This window comes from Girardinichthys multiradiatus, chromosome 10 (assembly GCF_021462225.1).
Source record: "Girardinichthys multiradiatus isolate DD_20200921_A chromosome 10, DD_fGirMul_XY1, whole genome shotgun sequence".
NCBI lineage: Eukaryota > Metazoa > Chordata > Actinopteri > Cyprinodontiformes > Goodeidae > Girardinichthys > Girardinichthys multiradiatus.
This window is the reverse complement of record NC_061803.1, coordinates 19,925,587-19,941,598: the sequence shown is the minus strand read 5'-3', so window position 1 is coordinate 19,941,598 and position 16,012 is coordinate 19,925,587. Positions and strand designations below refer to the sequence as shown.

At 37.9% G+C, this 16,012-nt stretch overlaps 1 protein-coding gene across 43 annotated transcripts in view; it reads right to left on the bottom strand.

The window, feature by feature from the left end:
• Window positions 1–16,012, bottom strand: part of LOC124874916 (ankyrin-3-like) — a 223,918-nt gene that overhangs the window by 5,108 nt on the left and 202,798 nt on the right. For 39 of the 43 annotated variants that reach the window (XM_047376558.1, XM_047376549.1, XM_047376551.1 and 36 more), the window contains 6 exons: window positions 13,130–13,204; window positions 11,161–11,292; window positions 10,032–10,175; window positions 3,907–4,465; window positions 3,645–3,825; window positions 2,611–2,712 (listed from right to left, as the gene is read on the bottom strand). In XM_047376558.1, the coding sequence (XP_047232514.1) occupies window positions 2,611–2,712; window positions 3,645–3,825; window positions 3,907–4,465; window positions 10,032–10,175; window positions 11,161–11,292; window positions 13,130–13,204 (1,193 nt within the window). The remainder of the gene's footprint in view (window positions 1–2,610; window positions 2,713–3,644; window positions 3,826–3,906; window positions 4,466–10,031; window positions 10,176–11,160; window positions 11,293–13,129; window positions 13,205–16,012) is intronic. The other 4 variants (XM_047376581.1, XM_047376582.1, XM_047376575.1 and 1 more) reach the window with 4 other exon arrangements.

The window sequence follows — 16,012 nt, the reverse complement described above, 5'->3', positions numbered from 1 at the left end:
TGAGACGAGATTTGATTTTTGATTTTGATCTTCATCTTCATCTACATCTACATCTAAAAATTTATTAATAAATATTAAGGTTTCACAAACCATAAACTGTGTTTTAAATAATCTGTAATCAATGGGAAATAATTCAGTCCAGGTTGGAAAGAACTGTATTTTTTCAGGTCACTCCAAATGACCTTTAAGGTCCATAGATTTTTTTAAGGCCAATATCTCAAAACATGATAAATCTACAACCTGGATAGGTCGTTATCAAGTTTGTTTATTACATTTCTCTTATCTCTTAACTTTCTTTTAATGCAAGAAATATTGACAATGTTTTTTTTATTTTATTTGTTGTGTTTTCATAAATTCCATAAAGGTTTTACAAACCTAAAACTGTGTTCATGCTTGTCTAATGCTAAAGTAATCATGGGGAGCACATTCACAGCTAAAGCAAACTGTCACACAATCCACACGGGTAGCAGTCCAATATCTCAGAACAGGACTTTTACAGATTGCTATTGTCAAGTTTAATTATCTGAATGCCTGACAGCACACAGCTTTCTATTAGTTCTCAATTCTTCTCCTGATGGCAAAAACACAACAAATACTCCCTTCTGTGTTTTCATAAACTTAAACGTGTTTTTTTTTACTACACCAAAGCTTCTTTGGAAATCTTAAACTTTTGAAGAACATGTTTATTTCCCATGATGCCATGCCATACACATTTGTAAGGAAAATGCGTTTTTAGGTTGAGTGTTGAGAATGTGGCCCATGAAAAAACAGCCAAATCCTCTCTGCCAATGCCAAACAGATTTTGTTGCAGGTGATGCGATGCTGCGGAGTGACATTTACCTCCATGGATAAAAAACCTCGTCATTATCAAGCAAACTCAATACAGAGAGATATAAAGATGAAATTCTGCAGTGATAATACCATTATTCCATTCTTAAGAGTCTGAAATCCTTTGTCCAAGATGACAATACTCATCCCCACATGGCAGAGTGTATTAGAGACTACCTGCAGGAGGTAATCCCATCGATCAGGGATCTGTTTGGGTGTGCTGTTACTGCCAAAATGATCAACAAAACCATGTTGGCTGACTTGAAGAATGGGATGCCATCCCACAGCAGGCTGTGACCAAGCTGGTGACCAGGATGATGCAGATAATTTTTAAGTAATTAATATGTCTTGTTTATTCAAACTTCAATCATCAGGTTTTTGGAGGAGCAACCTACATTCTCAGCTCAGCTGCTAAACCCACAGATGCATTTTCTTTAGAAAGGTTTCGCCACTTCAGGTGAAATATACAGGTTTCTAACAGTGAAGGAAAACATTGCTACAACAAAGAAATACACCAAACAATAATTCTCTCATTTTGTTTGCTAAGTAGACAAGAGGATCCATAAATCTCAAATTTGTAGAAACTGTTTTGCTAACAGTTAGCTAGTCATGGTATGCTCACAGTCCTTACAAATAGTTTAAATGTTGTCTGTCAATGCTTTTTTTTTCAGAATCCCCAAAATGCTGCAAAAAACCCACTTTAAAACTGGTGGAGGCTTCTTTAAAGCTAATGTAACTCAGTGTTGTCAGCCAGCTAGAGGAGTTTTTATTCTGTCAACCCAACAGGGTAACTCAAGAACTGCTTCGTTTTTCAAACCAAAATACAGAATGTCCACCAATTTTTTTTCATTTTTGCAGCAACATTTTGCTCAGTAGAAAATAAAAAGCTGTGCCCTAGTGACAGACAAAATACAAACAATTTGTAGGCTCTGTGGGATTACTGGTACTGGCTAACCATTAGCCACTAGTCTTAATATTGTATTGATATATAATATTGAAATATTATATATATAAATTCTAATAATAAGAATCATATATATAATGAATTATGGAGAGAAATAGTTAAACATGCTCAAATCTCATACAATTCTTGATCAAAATAAAAGTTCCTCTGAGGGATCTCCTGCTTGTATATATAATTTATCTGAGTCATTTAACCACATTTTCTTGCAGAAAACCTGGAGTTGATTAAAAAACGTTACTTATAAACACTAGTTGCCAAAGCAGGTACAGAATGTCTTGCTGTATGCACCATTTCATACCTGAAAACTACAATAACAAGGGGTGAAATGACCAGCACCCCTTTCAACTCTAGTGGAAAAAACACTTAATAGCCACTGCAACTACAATAATTGACTCGATTCTGCACAGCCAAACAGCAAAGGAAAGCAAAACCAACCAACCAAACATCATGCTAACTCACACCAACAAGCAGTAAGTACAGCAAAGCTCAACACGAAGTCAGTTTTGCATGAAAAAATACGGTGACCTTTTTTTACCGTAATTTCCGGGAATGGACAAAAACATGTGATTTACTGCACATTTCCATCCAGTTCTGTATTTCCAGTTTTAATGAAAACAAACTCCCAATTTGCAGCAATGTGTCAACATACAAGAGCACACAAACACCAAAAGTATTGCACATCGCTTCTTTCATGCTAAGGGAAACACAGCAACTGATTGTACTCGCTCTCTTTTTAAGTTTTACAGACTTGTTTTTTTTGTTTCTTTGTTTTTGGACTGAGCTCAGCGCTTTGTTCACACACACCAGGCATCACACACCTTGAGTATGACCCGTCTGCGGTACACCCTGGTAGTGACGGTGGTCTCGTCGTCAGAGCAAGACTCATCGGCTCTGATGGTTTCCTGATGAAGGCAGCCCAGCTGCAAGGAATTGTTAATAACCCAATATGTGTCTAAAGTATGTTTTACTTTAATGTTTGATCTTTTTTTCAATCAAACAATGGAGCACTGGATTGCACAAACAATTGTGTAGAGATGCACCAGTGAATAATCTCTGATTGGTCATTGGCAGGTCAGATAATTTAATTTCTAAAAGTACAATGATCTAAGTATTCAAAATAAACCTAGAATGTTTGAAAAAGTGTTTAACAGCACTTAGAAACTACTTTCAAAACTGTGAAATGTTCATGGGGGTTTAATGATTTTGTATAAATCCATGAATCAAAAATATGCAATTTCGTAATTTGGGCAGTTTATTTATGCAGCAAACATTCAGCTGCAATCTGCATTCCGTGCCTGCCTTCTGCTGCTGATCCCAGCTTCTCTTCAGCTCTTCCACCACCACATCATCCCCCTAAAGCTTCAAGATCAGAGACCCTTTACCTACTTCCTGACATGCGGAAGACATGTTTAAGAGGGTACAGATGTGCTCATCACTCAATGACATGTTAAGCATCATGGCAGTGGAGTGATAAGAGCCTTGACGTCCCATTCAAACTTCTAATATACTGCTAATAAAGATATATTTAAACATTTACACCAGTTGTCTGACTAAACTGGGATCTTGCAATTCCTTCCTTTTTTTTGAATTGAGATGTGCTACCTTTTTCCAAGAACATGCAGAACATTTAACCTATTGTATGTGTTATAGTCCTTAGAAAAATGTTTGTGTTAGACAAAATTGAAGAGCTCAAAGAATCAGTGCTGGCCTAAGAAAAGCCTAATCGGTGCATCTGTAATTTTGATGGCTTTGAGGAAACCAAAAACACTTGGCGAAGATTCTGTCAAAGCCATGAGATCACACAATTTCATGAGACGGATAAAGAAAATTTTCCTGTGTGGAAGACTCTCACCTGGACTTTGTGCTGGGACTTGTCACCTACATCCTCCCGTCCTCTGCTGGGTCCCGCTGTCCTGCTGTCCTCCTTGGCCCCCGTCCTCCTGGCTTCTTTTTCCTTCCCTTCCCTGGCTGGTTCTGTGTGACCTCCATTCTGAGCCAGCGGCTGCTCCAGGGAATCGGCTGGACTTTCGGGGCTGAATTTGGTGAAAGGTTTTAGCTCCAATAGTAGATTTTTAAGTGGGTTTTTCTGGATAGTAGAACAGATTAAATCTTACCTGCTCTCCGTGTCCTTGCTGCAGTGTCCAGCTGTGGTTCCAGACATCTCAGCCCTCCAGCCTGGAACTGAAGAAATTTTTTTTTCTGCTTGCCGTACTTGCTCAAGGATCGCATTCACTTTCTCTTCGGTCATCTCCTCTTCCTCCACACCTCCCTCCAACTGTATATCCTCCAGCAGACTCCGCAGTCTCTCCTGGGTCATTTCCTCTTCTTCCTCTCTTCCATTTGGAGAACCATCTTCTTTGAGGTTCCCTGCCCTTCGGTCATTATCTGGCATCTCCACAGATATCCCTCTGTCTCCTCCAGACAGAACTGTGTCTTCAGGCCCTGCAATAGGAGGCTCAGAGCCAGGGGCTGGGACCACCGTAGGGGGGTCGCTGCTGGAGGTGCTTGTGGTCTGAGCTAGAGAGAGGTCACTAGGTCTGGTGAGCATGGTCCTACTAGGGGAGACTATGCTAGCTTCATCCTCAGCAAAGAATTCATCGGAGCGTAGGGGGGTACAGGGGATGTAGTTGAGACCTGTTGGGGTTTTCAGTTCCAGATCTATATTGTGGTCTCCTAGATGGATGGTAGGAGTAAAGGATTAGAGGATTGATGAGGGATGGAGAGGGGAAACAAAGGGAGAGGAGGTGGGAGGGAGAAGTGAAGTTGTGGAGGTGATGAAATGAGAAACACTTATGTAACATTTAGGAGGAGATTTTATTCAAAAGTCACTTAAAACAAAGTATACGCAAGCAGGCAGCAGAACAAGTAAACTTGTAAGGGTTCCTGCCAATGTGGTTTCTGTATTGGTATGCATAAACCACTGAGCATTTGTTGGATTTGTGGCTAAAATTGGCATGTTTTGGTCCAAAAGTGAAACTTTAGAAGAAATCACATTTTAGATATCCAAATGTAGATGTGTCAAGTCAAGATTAGTTGTTGGTTAGTCAACATTCAGACATGTTCTGGATCACTTGCCTATTCTCCCATGAAGCTACAGAGATGCAAAATGCTAAATATTTTTTCAAACCTTTAGGTTGGGAGTGGTTTAATTATTTTTATTAACTATTTATGTTAGATTCAGAGCTACATCACACTGCATATTTTTGTCTGCATGCTTTGCTCAGACAGTCTCTGCTTCCTAGTTAAGCTCAACAGAGGGCAACTAAATTGATCCTGTTCAAAGCAAACCACTTTGTTTTGTAAGCAGGAGAACAATTATTTCGATAACTTTCAAGTTAATGTTGGCACACATTTCAGAAATCGACCAGAATGTGTAGAGGAAATGTTGAACTATAAGAAGGCTGATGTGAAGGCAATACTGGGCTGAATAAACATTTGTTGATGACTGTTAAACCTCGATGAAACAATTTCTCAATCAAGACCTTGTTCCTCCGTCTTCTTTGAAGGTGATCTCATAAAATAATCCTTACAAGTAAAAAAAAATAAAAAGGAAAAAAGTTAAAACTTTATTTGAGAATAAAACAGAAAGAAGAGCTCTGAATGAAGTGTTCTATCAGCTGAGGAGAATTTGTTACGTTGGTATGAAGTTTGAAAACCACACAAAGGTTTATAACATACATTAGAATATCAGGAAAAGTGCTAGGTGGTGAACATTATGGAAGGGTTAGCAGCTAAAGAGTCAGTTTTCCCATTAGAATGTCCTGATGAGCAAAATAAATCTACTGTGTAAATGTAAAAAAATAAATAAAATACAACCCTTTTAGAGTTTACATGTTCTGCTGGAGGATAAACTTTGAATAAAAGCTTGAGTGCAATATTTATTGGGGACTTCTGAACTAGCCATAAAGACTAAACACAACACTATCAAAAAGGATGGAGGCAGGGATATAAAGAGACACTAAAACATGTCAAGATAAAACTTAACAAACAGTTTTTAATTTTATAATCACTCAGCTGCACAAACACAATACCTTGCAAACATAATCATACCCCTTAAACATTTACACATTTTGTCATCCTACAACCAAAAACTTCAGTATATTGCATTGGGATTTTATGTGACGGATCAACACAAAATAGCATATAACTGTAAAATAAAAGTGACACATGCTTTTCATAATTTTTTTTTTACAAATAAAAATATGACAAGCGTGGCGTGTCCTAAGGTGTCACCTAATTGGGAAAAAGAGTTCACCTCTGTGTACTTTATTTTCTGTATAAATGCAATGTGGGGGAAGAGAGAAATAACAAGAGAAGCAGTCAGGAGGCCCATGCTAACTCTGGGAGATCTGCAGACACTCACAGCTCAGGTGGGAAAATCTGTTACCCAGACAACCGTTACATTTGTGGACTCCACAATTCTGGCCAACATCTAACATGGTGGTGGCAGCATAATGCTGTGGGAATTGCCTTCTGCAGAGATGATGAAATTGCTCAAAACTTAGATGGAAATGGATGAAGCTAAATACGGGGTGATCCTGGAAGAAAATCAGTTGACAGTAGAAAAGGGGGTTCTACAAACCATTGGTGTAGGGGGGCTACATACAATGTTCACCACAATCTTTTCAGAATTTAATTTGAAAACATAATTAAAAAAATATATCCTTGTTCTTCCACCCTTACAATTATGCTCCACTTTTTGTTGGCCTACCACATAAAATCCCAAGAACCCAAGTTTGTGGTTGTAATGTTGTAATAAGCTCAAAGGGTAAAACAGTTTTGTAAGGCACTGCATCCTCAGGCCTGAAGGTGGCACTTTGAAGTCAGGCAAGTGTTTTGTAAATGCACTTAACTAAAGGCTGATTTATGTACAGATTTAGTAAGATTTATTCCTTTAAAAACAACACTTCAACTCCTTGTAACAATTAAGTAGTTTAGTATAGTTTTATCTAAACAAAAGGCAACATGGAACAGAGTAACTGACAGAGCTCTAGATGTAAATCTCAGGAACTGACCGATCACGTCTGAAGTACGAGGGGATACCGGGGGGAAGGGGAGACGGCGGAGGGGAATGAGGACAGAAGATAGAAGGAGAGGACAGATGGATGTTAGACGACTGTGGAGGTCGAGAGGAGACAAACAGTACAGTAGAAGAAGGAGAAGGAGGAGAAGCTTGGACAAAAGCAGAAAAAGATGACAAAGCAGGAGAGGAGTGAGAGGTGAAAGGAGGAGACTGATTAGTCAAAGGTGCACTAAGTATGCAAGGTGGAAGGGAGGAAGAAATTGTGGATGAGGGCAGATTTAGAGTAGATGGAGAAAAGTTAGGAGGAAAAAAGAAGCAGGAACAGTTAAACAGACTTTGGGGAGAGGGGGGAAGAGGGGAGCAAGGCAGGGTGGAGAAATGAGGGAGAACAGGAGCAACAGGCAGGAGGTAAACAGGAGGCGTGGGAGGGGGAGACCGGAAAGTGAAGACAGAGAAGGGAGAAGACAAAATGCTGATTTTACTTGGATAAGAAGGAGAGGAGATGGAGGTTGAAAGCTGACAGGTTTGAGAATACGGGGGTAGAGTAGGACTAGTAATAACTTTTGGAGCTGCGTTATTACAAATGCACAAGAGACAGGGCAAGAAACATAGGACAACTGTTAGTAATCAGACAAAAACACAAACAGCATGTAAAAATAAACAGGTGAAGCACTGACAATGAAATGAAAAAGTAAATGATTAAGGAGCTGAGGGTTTTTAAGCTGCAGAAAAGAAGGTTTGGCTTATCTCAGATGATAGGCAACAGGACTCTTAGCAGCAGCAGGAACTTAAATACGAACACAGGAGCTTAACCATGAACACATGTTGCAAAGGGACTGGTTTTAACCTCTGGTCATGACAACTCAAAGCCGAATTTTAGCAGTGGTGTTACTTTGTTCCTTATTGTTGAAACTTGGCATTGAAAACTGGTGGGCAACAAAGAAGAAAGTTCACATCACTTTTAGACACAAAGGGCTCTTTTTCCAAAAACATGGCATTTTAGGGGCTGCAGCTTTTAACTATTGAAATTACAAGGATTCCATTACCATATTCTGATGTTGCATTGCGTGTCTCTAAGGAATTAATAGAAGTACTTTATCTGAAACTGAAAATTTGATGTAAGACCAATAAAATGCATGTTTACATGCAGGAATTAGGGCCTACTGGAAAGTACAATGACATTACTTGCTCTCAGTATTTAGCTGGTGCTATTTTCACATAAATTACTAAAATGTACCTGCATCTCTGCTGTGCAACCTATTCCACCACGCTTTTTCCTTCCATTTAACTTTCCGATAATATCCTTGAATACCTTTTGTGACCCATCCCTCTTGTCCTTGAAATTAGCATTCTTCTCCAAAATTGTCTAGGCCATAACATGGAAATACTTCCTTATGAAAACAGTTTTTATTGGTTTTATGTAATATTTTGAATTTTTAAGAAACAGAATTTGAGTTTTCATTTACGGAAATAATCAATTAAAATATATCCCTCTTTCTTTATAATGCATCTATATGAGTTTCCCTTTTTTAATTGCTTTACTAAAATAAATTAATGTTTTACAAATATTTACATTTATTGAGATGCACCTACAAATCTTTGTCTGTCGACAATGCCATACTTTTAATTGCATTGGCAAAACTAAGAATCAACAGCAGCACAATTATTCTTTTTCATTAGTAATTTGCTATACTTCCCCCAAGTAGCATCAAAGAGATCTGACATGTGTGGGCAACTTAACGTAGGACCAGCGCAGCATCACAATGGAGTTTTAACAGACTGTTAAATTTGGTATTTTATTCTAATCAGTACAGAAAATAGAAGCAGAAGCAGATGTTTGATCCAGAGGCTGCTATGGTTTGGTTAGTGGTGCTGAGTATTGCCAGGAGAGTTTTCTGTAGATGTTAGTTGCTCAGAAGCAAGAAGAAGAGGAGGAAGAAGAGGAGAAGCAGGAGGGGAGTCTGCTGGTCTCAAAGCAGAGGACGTTACAGTGGAGCGTAGAGGATGGGAGGCTTCGAGAACACCAGGAGATGGCAGGTACAGTACGGCTAACAGCAGTGAAGGAAGCAGCATTATACACTTTAAAAAAACTGCAATTTCAACTCATCTGTGGGTGTCACCTTAGACTGACAGAGATTGACACTCTTAGTTGTGTTGAAAGGGCTTCACCAACTTAAAATTTGTTAAAAGTGTACTTTTTAATATTAAACACACAAGCAGGCAGCATTGCACGCAAAGCTACAGCCATGCATGCGTTAAATTGTCCTTAATCAGTTAGAAATTGCCTTAACACTTGAAATCATCTTTGTACAAAGATCATACAGTTTCAACAGAAACACTGATCTTTACGTTACAAAGACTTTAGGAACCTTGATAAGCAGACTGGATATGAGGTTAATTGCATAATTAAAGTTTGAAAATATCTGTTTTTAAATCATTGATAGGATGCAAGTACTGAGCAAATGAAAGCGATTTAACAAAAGCAAAGAAACGTGATATCGATCATACAACTCAGAGACAGAAAGTCAAAAAAAAGGAAAAAAGGACATATTGTTATCAAAGTTTTGCAATGATCCCCGGGGTCCAACACAACCAGAAATTACTGTCTCATTTCATTCTTTAGGAGGAAAGAGAGAAACACAGAGGTAGAGAGGGTAAAAAAAGACTTGCAGTTCTGCATAAACACAAACATGCTGCTCTGCGGAACTTCTTGTTTTCGGGTGTTTATAAATGTTGTATCAAACTTCCAAATATACTGTACACATAAGCTATTGTTCCACAGATTTTTAAACTAGTGTCCTGCCTCATCTGAGAAATAAGCTTCATAAATGTACATTTACATTTATCAGATGGGACAGAGACAGCAATCAATTATTTCATCATGCGTTTGTGCATTTCTCTTTAACAAACACAAAAAAATAATCATGCACCATCACTGGTGCAATTTCCAGCATTCAAAATTATTTATGTTGTCCCTTTACTAAAAGTTAAAAAGCCTATTTGATAATATAAGACACCTCAGATGGTGGAGGCACAGAATTAAGCTGAATTGAGTGGAGCCTTAGGTCATTTTTGGTTGGTCCCTAATTTTTTGGTCCAGCCGGACAGGTTCAGAAACTGTGTGCACAGTCAGGTCTAACTATCTAGCTGAAAGAAGAAGTGAAGAATGAGGGATAGACTGAGAAGATAGTTCAGCTAGGGTGGGCTACACTTTACCATCAAACTGATCCGGGAATACTGCGTTATCATCGGCAAAGCAGCGTGTGCCTGTTATGTTACCGTAGTCAAATATGGGCCCTTCCAGCAAAGTCACAATATCCAACCGATTGATCTTAGTCAGCACCGCAGTTAAAGCATCCGCTGGAGAGAAGACAGATAGAGGGACATATGGGTTATTTGAGTCGTGTTTTGATCCATAAACAGTACTTTTTTATTTGAATTATTTGTTTTGACCTCTTTCACACCTGTAATGATATTAGGTTTGACTAATTCAATCACAAGATGACAGCTCTTGTGACTGAGGAAACTGTTCATAACTCATCTTGGGAAATGGCTCTTTATTAGAGGAACAAACCTCACAAACCAGCACATTTTAAGACTTATGTGATAAACTGTATAACTTAAACATTGGAAAAACCTCTTAGATCAGCTGTTATCCTGAATATGGCTTCTGAAAACAGTAGAAATAGCAGGCAATACCTGCCAGTGTCAATATATTTAAAAAAAATTAAAAATGAACAGTTCCTCTAAATGCTTATGTAACAGCTTGTCCAGCGACCGTAACACAAATCATGCTGTAATCAGACAATAGTCGATTAGCTTTACATAGAACAAAGACTGTAAAAGGAAAAAAATAGCTAATGTGATAGCTTGTCCAAAGACTGAAAAATCCCAAAACCATTTAAAAACCATTCACTGTTATCTTAATATACAGCTACGGAAAACTGTTGTAGCTTAGCTTACTAAGCACAAAGACTAAAAACCATCTAAAAACCACACACTGTCTGTTATCTTAATTTAAAGCTACATAAAAAACACTTGATTGACTTAGTTTGGCACAAAATAGAAATGTCAAGAAGCCTTGCCAGGCTTAAGATAAAGCGAAGAAAACCACAAACCGGCTCCTCTGAACACTTTGTATGATAGTCCAACCACTTAAACATCTGAACACATGCAACAATCTGGCTGTGATATGTCTAATAGTTGTAGATAAGTATTAGCTTAGCACAAATACCAGAAATGGCAAGAAAATTAGCCAGCCCCACATTAGATAAAACATTTAAACCAGCAATTCTAAACTCAAATATACAAAGCACACACACACTTGCCCACAGTTTTTGCTTACTTGTGGCATTTTTACCATCCCTGTGCACCCATTTCTTTAGGAGCATAAAGCTCTGTGCTGTCAGGGAGTTGGGGTTTTCCACTCTGATGAAGTTGATTTCCTCCACAGAGAAATTTAACTCCCTGGCCAGTTCTGTAAAAGCACAAAACACCACAAAATATTACTTACTTCAGTATTTAGAAACAAAAAAACCTGATTAATATTGCATGGATTAGATAATGTACAATATGCCTTAATCAGGATAAAAGAAATCACAGGAGTGCAAATAGCCACGCGAATGCAAAAATGGTATTAAAGGAAAAAGTGCTGCTACAGACATGGGTGTTGATTGTCCAGACTGATGTTAAATAGGAGGAAAGGAGGTGTAATTTGAATTCTAAACTATTTGTACATACATCACAAACTCTGTAATGATTCTAGATTATGCCCTAAATCATAATCTGTTTTAAGATAATTAAACAGTCAGCCTTTAAAAAATGACCTGCAGCTGTAAAAGTATGCTAGACACCATATCAAGGTAACGAGGCACAGAGACATGCTGCATGCTGTAAATCTAAAACCCTGAGAACGTCGTGTTCGCGGCAGCTCTGCGATAGGAGCGCACATTAAATATAGATTTTCCATACTGGACAGACACAAACACCTCTACAACTAAACTGTCTACACAGGGACAGAGTCACACCCATCCAGGCACGTGCAGGCATGCGTGGAGCAGTACTGCAGTGCAGGATGCCAGACTTGAATTGAACTGAACTGAACTGCAGAGGCCACACCCCTATTACTGCTGTGTGGGGAAAATACACAAAAATATACCCTGTTTGTCTCTTAAATGCACTTCACAAACATGACTAACATTCTAAAATAAACGTAAACCAATGTTTTTTTCTGATTGTTACAGTAATCACATTTGGTGTTAATTTCTAAAGATGCATCTTAATAAATTTGTATTTCATAAGGTGTGGACTTTAGTTGGAGCCCTAATTTAAGAGCAACCACATACAGATGTACCCAGGAAATGGGTTACAACTGTCCCACTCCTTGTGTTAAGCCAGTCCTAACCAGAGAGAACATCAGGGAAAAGTAGCGGGCCTCTCAAACAGGTGTTCAAATTCTTCTTTTCAGATGAAAGTAAATTTTGCATGTTACTACATTTTTAAGCTAAACTAATCAAAATAAACAAAAATTAAGGCTTAAAATATATTACTCTATGTGATGAGTCTATAATAGAGTTTCACTTTTAAATTGAATTACTGATATAAATTAACTTTTTGATGTTTTTCTAATTTATTGGGAGGCATACACTGATTAAAATTATGAGCGGTAAAGAGTAAAAAGCACTCCAGCTTCTCTTGAACCCCCTAAAACCCTGCAAAATATTTCAGGAAATAAATCACACACAGCCCAAAAATAACAACAGGCCTACACTACTGCATCCCCCAACACCTTTGAAGGCCAGAGGTGTGTCCTGTAAAAAACTGGACTCGAACTGCATATTTCTGAGATATTTACCTATCTTCTGAACTAAATGAACCAATATGACCCCACCAATAACACACATGCCCAATTTCACTAACATCCCACTATGAAGTTCCACTATGTGTTTTATGTAAATACCCCGATAGGATCTCGCCCATGGACTGCTGGAGATAGGCACCAGCTCCCCCGCGACACACTATGGAATAAGCGGTAGAAAATGACGGACTGACTGACTGACCCCGATAGGAACTATTTGGTGGCAATGAAGAACCTTCTCAGTTGAAGGCCCATAATGTTATGACTAAGCAGGGGAAATTCCACTGCGGTGCTGCTCACTAAAATCATTAGACCTATTGTCCACTAGATGGCAACACTGTAACAGTGTAAAACATCAGCATTAAAGCCTGATCTCAGTCCAGCTGAGTCATCTGTCTTGGATTCAAACAACCTGGATGCATTTTGCAGAAAAAGGAGAAGACATATTCAACCTCACCGGTCCAGCTGAGGCCGAGGTGGTCGGCTACAATCGCCATGCGAACATCTGTTCTCTCACAGGGGCTCTGAGGGCCTAAGTGTGTAAAGGCAGAATACAAACGGTCAGCATGACATAATGACAATAGTCCCCAAATGAGTTAGATATGATTCACAGACAAAATGGCTTTCAAAGAGATCTATGACATTAACTGAAAGAAACATAGCGGGAAAGTAAACTTAGAGTTTTACTTTTTCATACAGTTGATGTCTTAGGGGTCTCTTGATGTGACCCCTAAGACATCAAACATTGTTTGGAAGCTAATGTCTGTTAAAGTATACAAGAATGATTCTTATTTTCTGTTGTGATGGTATCAAATATGTTCACGGTTTCAGGTCTCAACCTTTCCGGCGTAACTGTCCTCACAGTTTACGTTTTAGATACTTCCTTGATTTAAATTTAAAGATTTTACGAAATTAGGTAAGTGATTTTGGAGAACTTAAGATATTGCCTTCATCATTTATTTTACACTGAAAAATTATTTTAAAATCTAACGTTCAAGTTGACAGCATTTATTTTGCAGATAAAATGACACCTACAAAAAAAATATTTTTGATTGAAGCTTTTTTTAAAAACCTATAAAAAGACTTTTCTATCCCACCACCACAAAAGTAAACATGTAAGATTTGTTAAATGTTACTGGGACTTTAACTTGAAATATGTGCTTAGGTCAGATGAGAGAAATAATGGCTATGTGGAAAAGCACCTCAAACCCACAAGTGGGTTGGAGGGTCTATGATAATGTGGGCCTAATTCTCTTCCCGAAACACCTGAAAACCTTGTTAGAGTGCATGACATAATTACCCTTTTTAAATGAAAATCAGATGATTCTCTGGCACAAAAATGAAAATATGTTGTCAATGGCTCTTTTAGCGGGATAACAATCGAAATTATATTATAAATTCAACACAGAAATGATTCACCAGCAGCAAAATTCAACCTTCTTCGATGGTCATCCCGTTCCCTAGACCTAAAGCCTACAGAAAACACGTTGGGTGAATTGAATAGAGGAGAGATAAGAAAAGATCCAAGAATCTAGAATGATCTAGAGACAAAATTGGTTAAAGATCCCTCTCTTTATTCTACAAAAACACAGAGATCAGTAGACTAAGTGCTGTCCTACTGGCAAATGGTGGATGTACCAATGGTGGATATCAGCAGAAATGCAAAATTTCAGGTAAAAAAATATTTTTGTTTAAATGAGGCATTTTTTCCCACTGAATAAATGTACTCAAATTAAAGGCAGAATTTTATAAAAAGAAATTGGTGTGATATTGTGCCATTATTATAAAAGATTAGTTTATTTTAAGGCTTTATTGCACATTTCACCAGCGGTATAATTCCGGAGGGTGCTGTATTTTGCATTTAATTAAGACACAAGGGTCAAAAACTCTATCTCTAACTTAGCTGGATGAGAAAATAATCGCTTAGCCCATTAGACAATCACTAATAAATTGAATAAATTTAATTTGTATAATGTACACTAAAACTAAAGTGCAGATTTCCTATCGTGGATAATTTCTTAGGCAGGAAAGTATTTTTTGTAACAAAACACCTTCCTGTCCTTTAAAGCTAACTTTTGAATGCAGAGCTGCACATACTATTTCTGAGAACTACAGTGCCTTCCAAATATATAAATATCATTTGAACTTCACATTTAACACGTTTATTACCCAAACTAAAAATATTTACTGGGACTTTTTGTGACAATCCACCGCAAAGTAGTGCATAATAGTGAAGTGAAATGAAAATGATACATCGTTATTAAAACTTTACAATATAAAAAATCTAAAAACCTTTGTATTAAGTTCCCCTACTCAATAATGTGTAGTAATATCTGGGGTATGTCTTTATGGCTTTGGACAGATTAACAGTGGTATCCATTGGTCTTTGCAAAGTAGCTTAAACTTTGATTTGATAGAGAGCAACTGTGAACATCAGTTTTAGGGTCTTGCCACAGATTCTTAATTAGATTTAGGTCTAAGCCATTCCAACACATTAAAATGTTTGGACCTATATTATTCCATTGTATGTTTAGCATGATGTTGCCACCAATATGTTTAATGATGCAGATGGTGAGTTTGCTACGTAATGTTCTCAGACAAACCACTGAGGCCTTCACAAAACAGCTGTATTAACACTGAGAAGAAATCATGCAAAGATGGACTTTGTAAACTAATAAGGTAACTTCTGAAGGCAGTTGGCTGAACTGTATTTCATACAGTGGTATCAGAGTAAACAAGGCTGAATCTAAAATGCACATTCACTTTTTAGATTTTTACTTTTTGGAAGTTTTAGAAGGTAAGCATCGTTCACATTTCACTTCACAATTATGCAATACTACATTTCTGATTGTAATGTCACAAACTGTGACAATGCAGAAGACTATCTGCCTGTTTTTTCTGGTTCCAGATGCAAAAAACGTCCAGCTGGATGAGGTAATTACGAAGCACATCAGTCGAGTGTCAGAATTAAGAAGTTGATGATTTGTGAGGCCAGAAAAATAAAAAACCACACACATCACACTTTGAAACTTAAATGTTTGCTATTCACTAATATTAGTAATGTTTTGCACTAGTGGGTTTTCTATCACAACACTGACAGCAAACAGCTTAGGCAGGCAACATTTCCTTTCACTGATAAAAATAACTTCAGCTTCAATTGAAAATTTCAGAAAGCAGAAATGCCACAAAATGATGTCTTCAAACCAGGCAAACTGATCCCTCCCCTCTACATCTACTAAGTCAGGTTCTGAGTGAAGGTGACAGCTGTGTCTTCTGATGAAATGCAGGGCTAAAGTCTCTGAGAGTGCAATGAAACTGGCAACTGTGCAGCTACCCAATA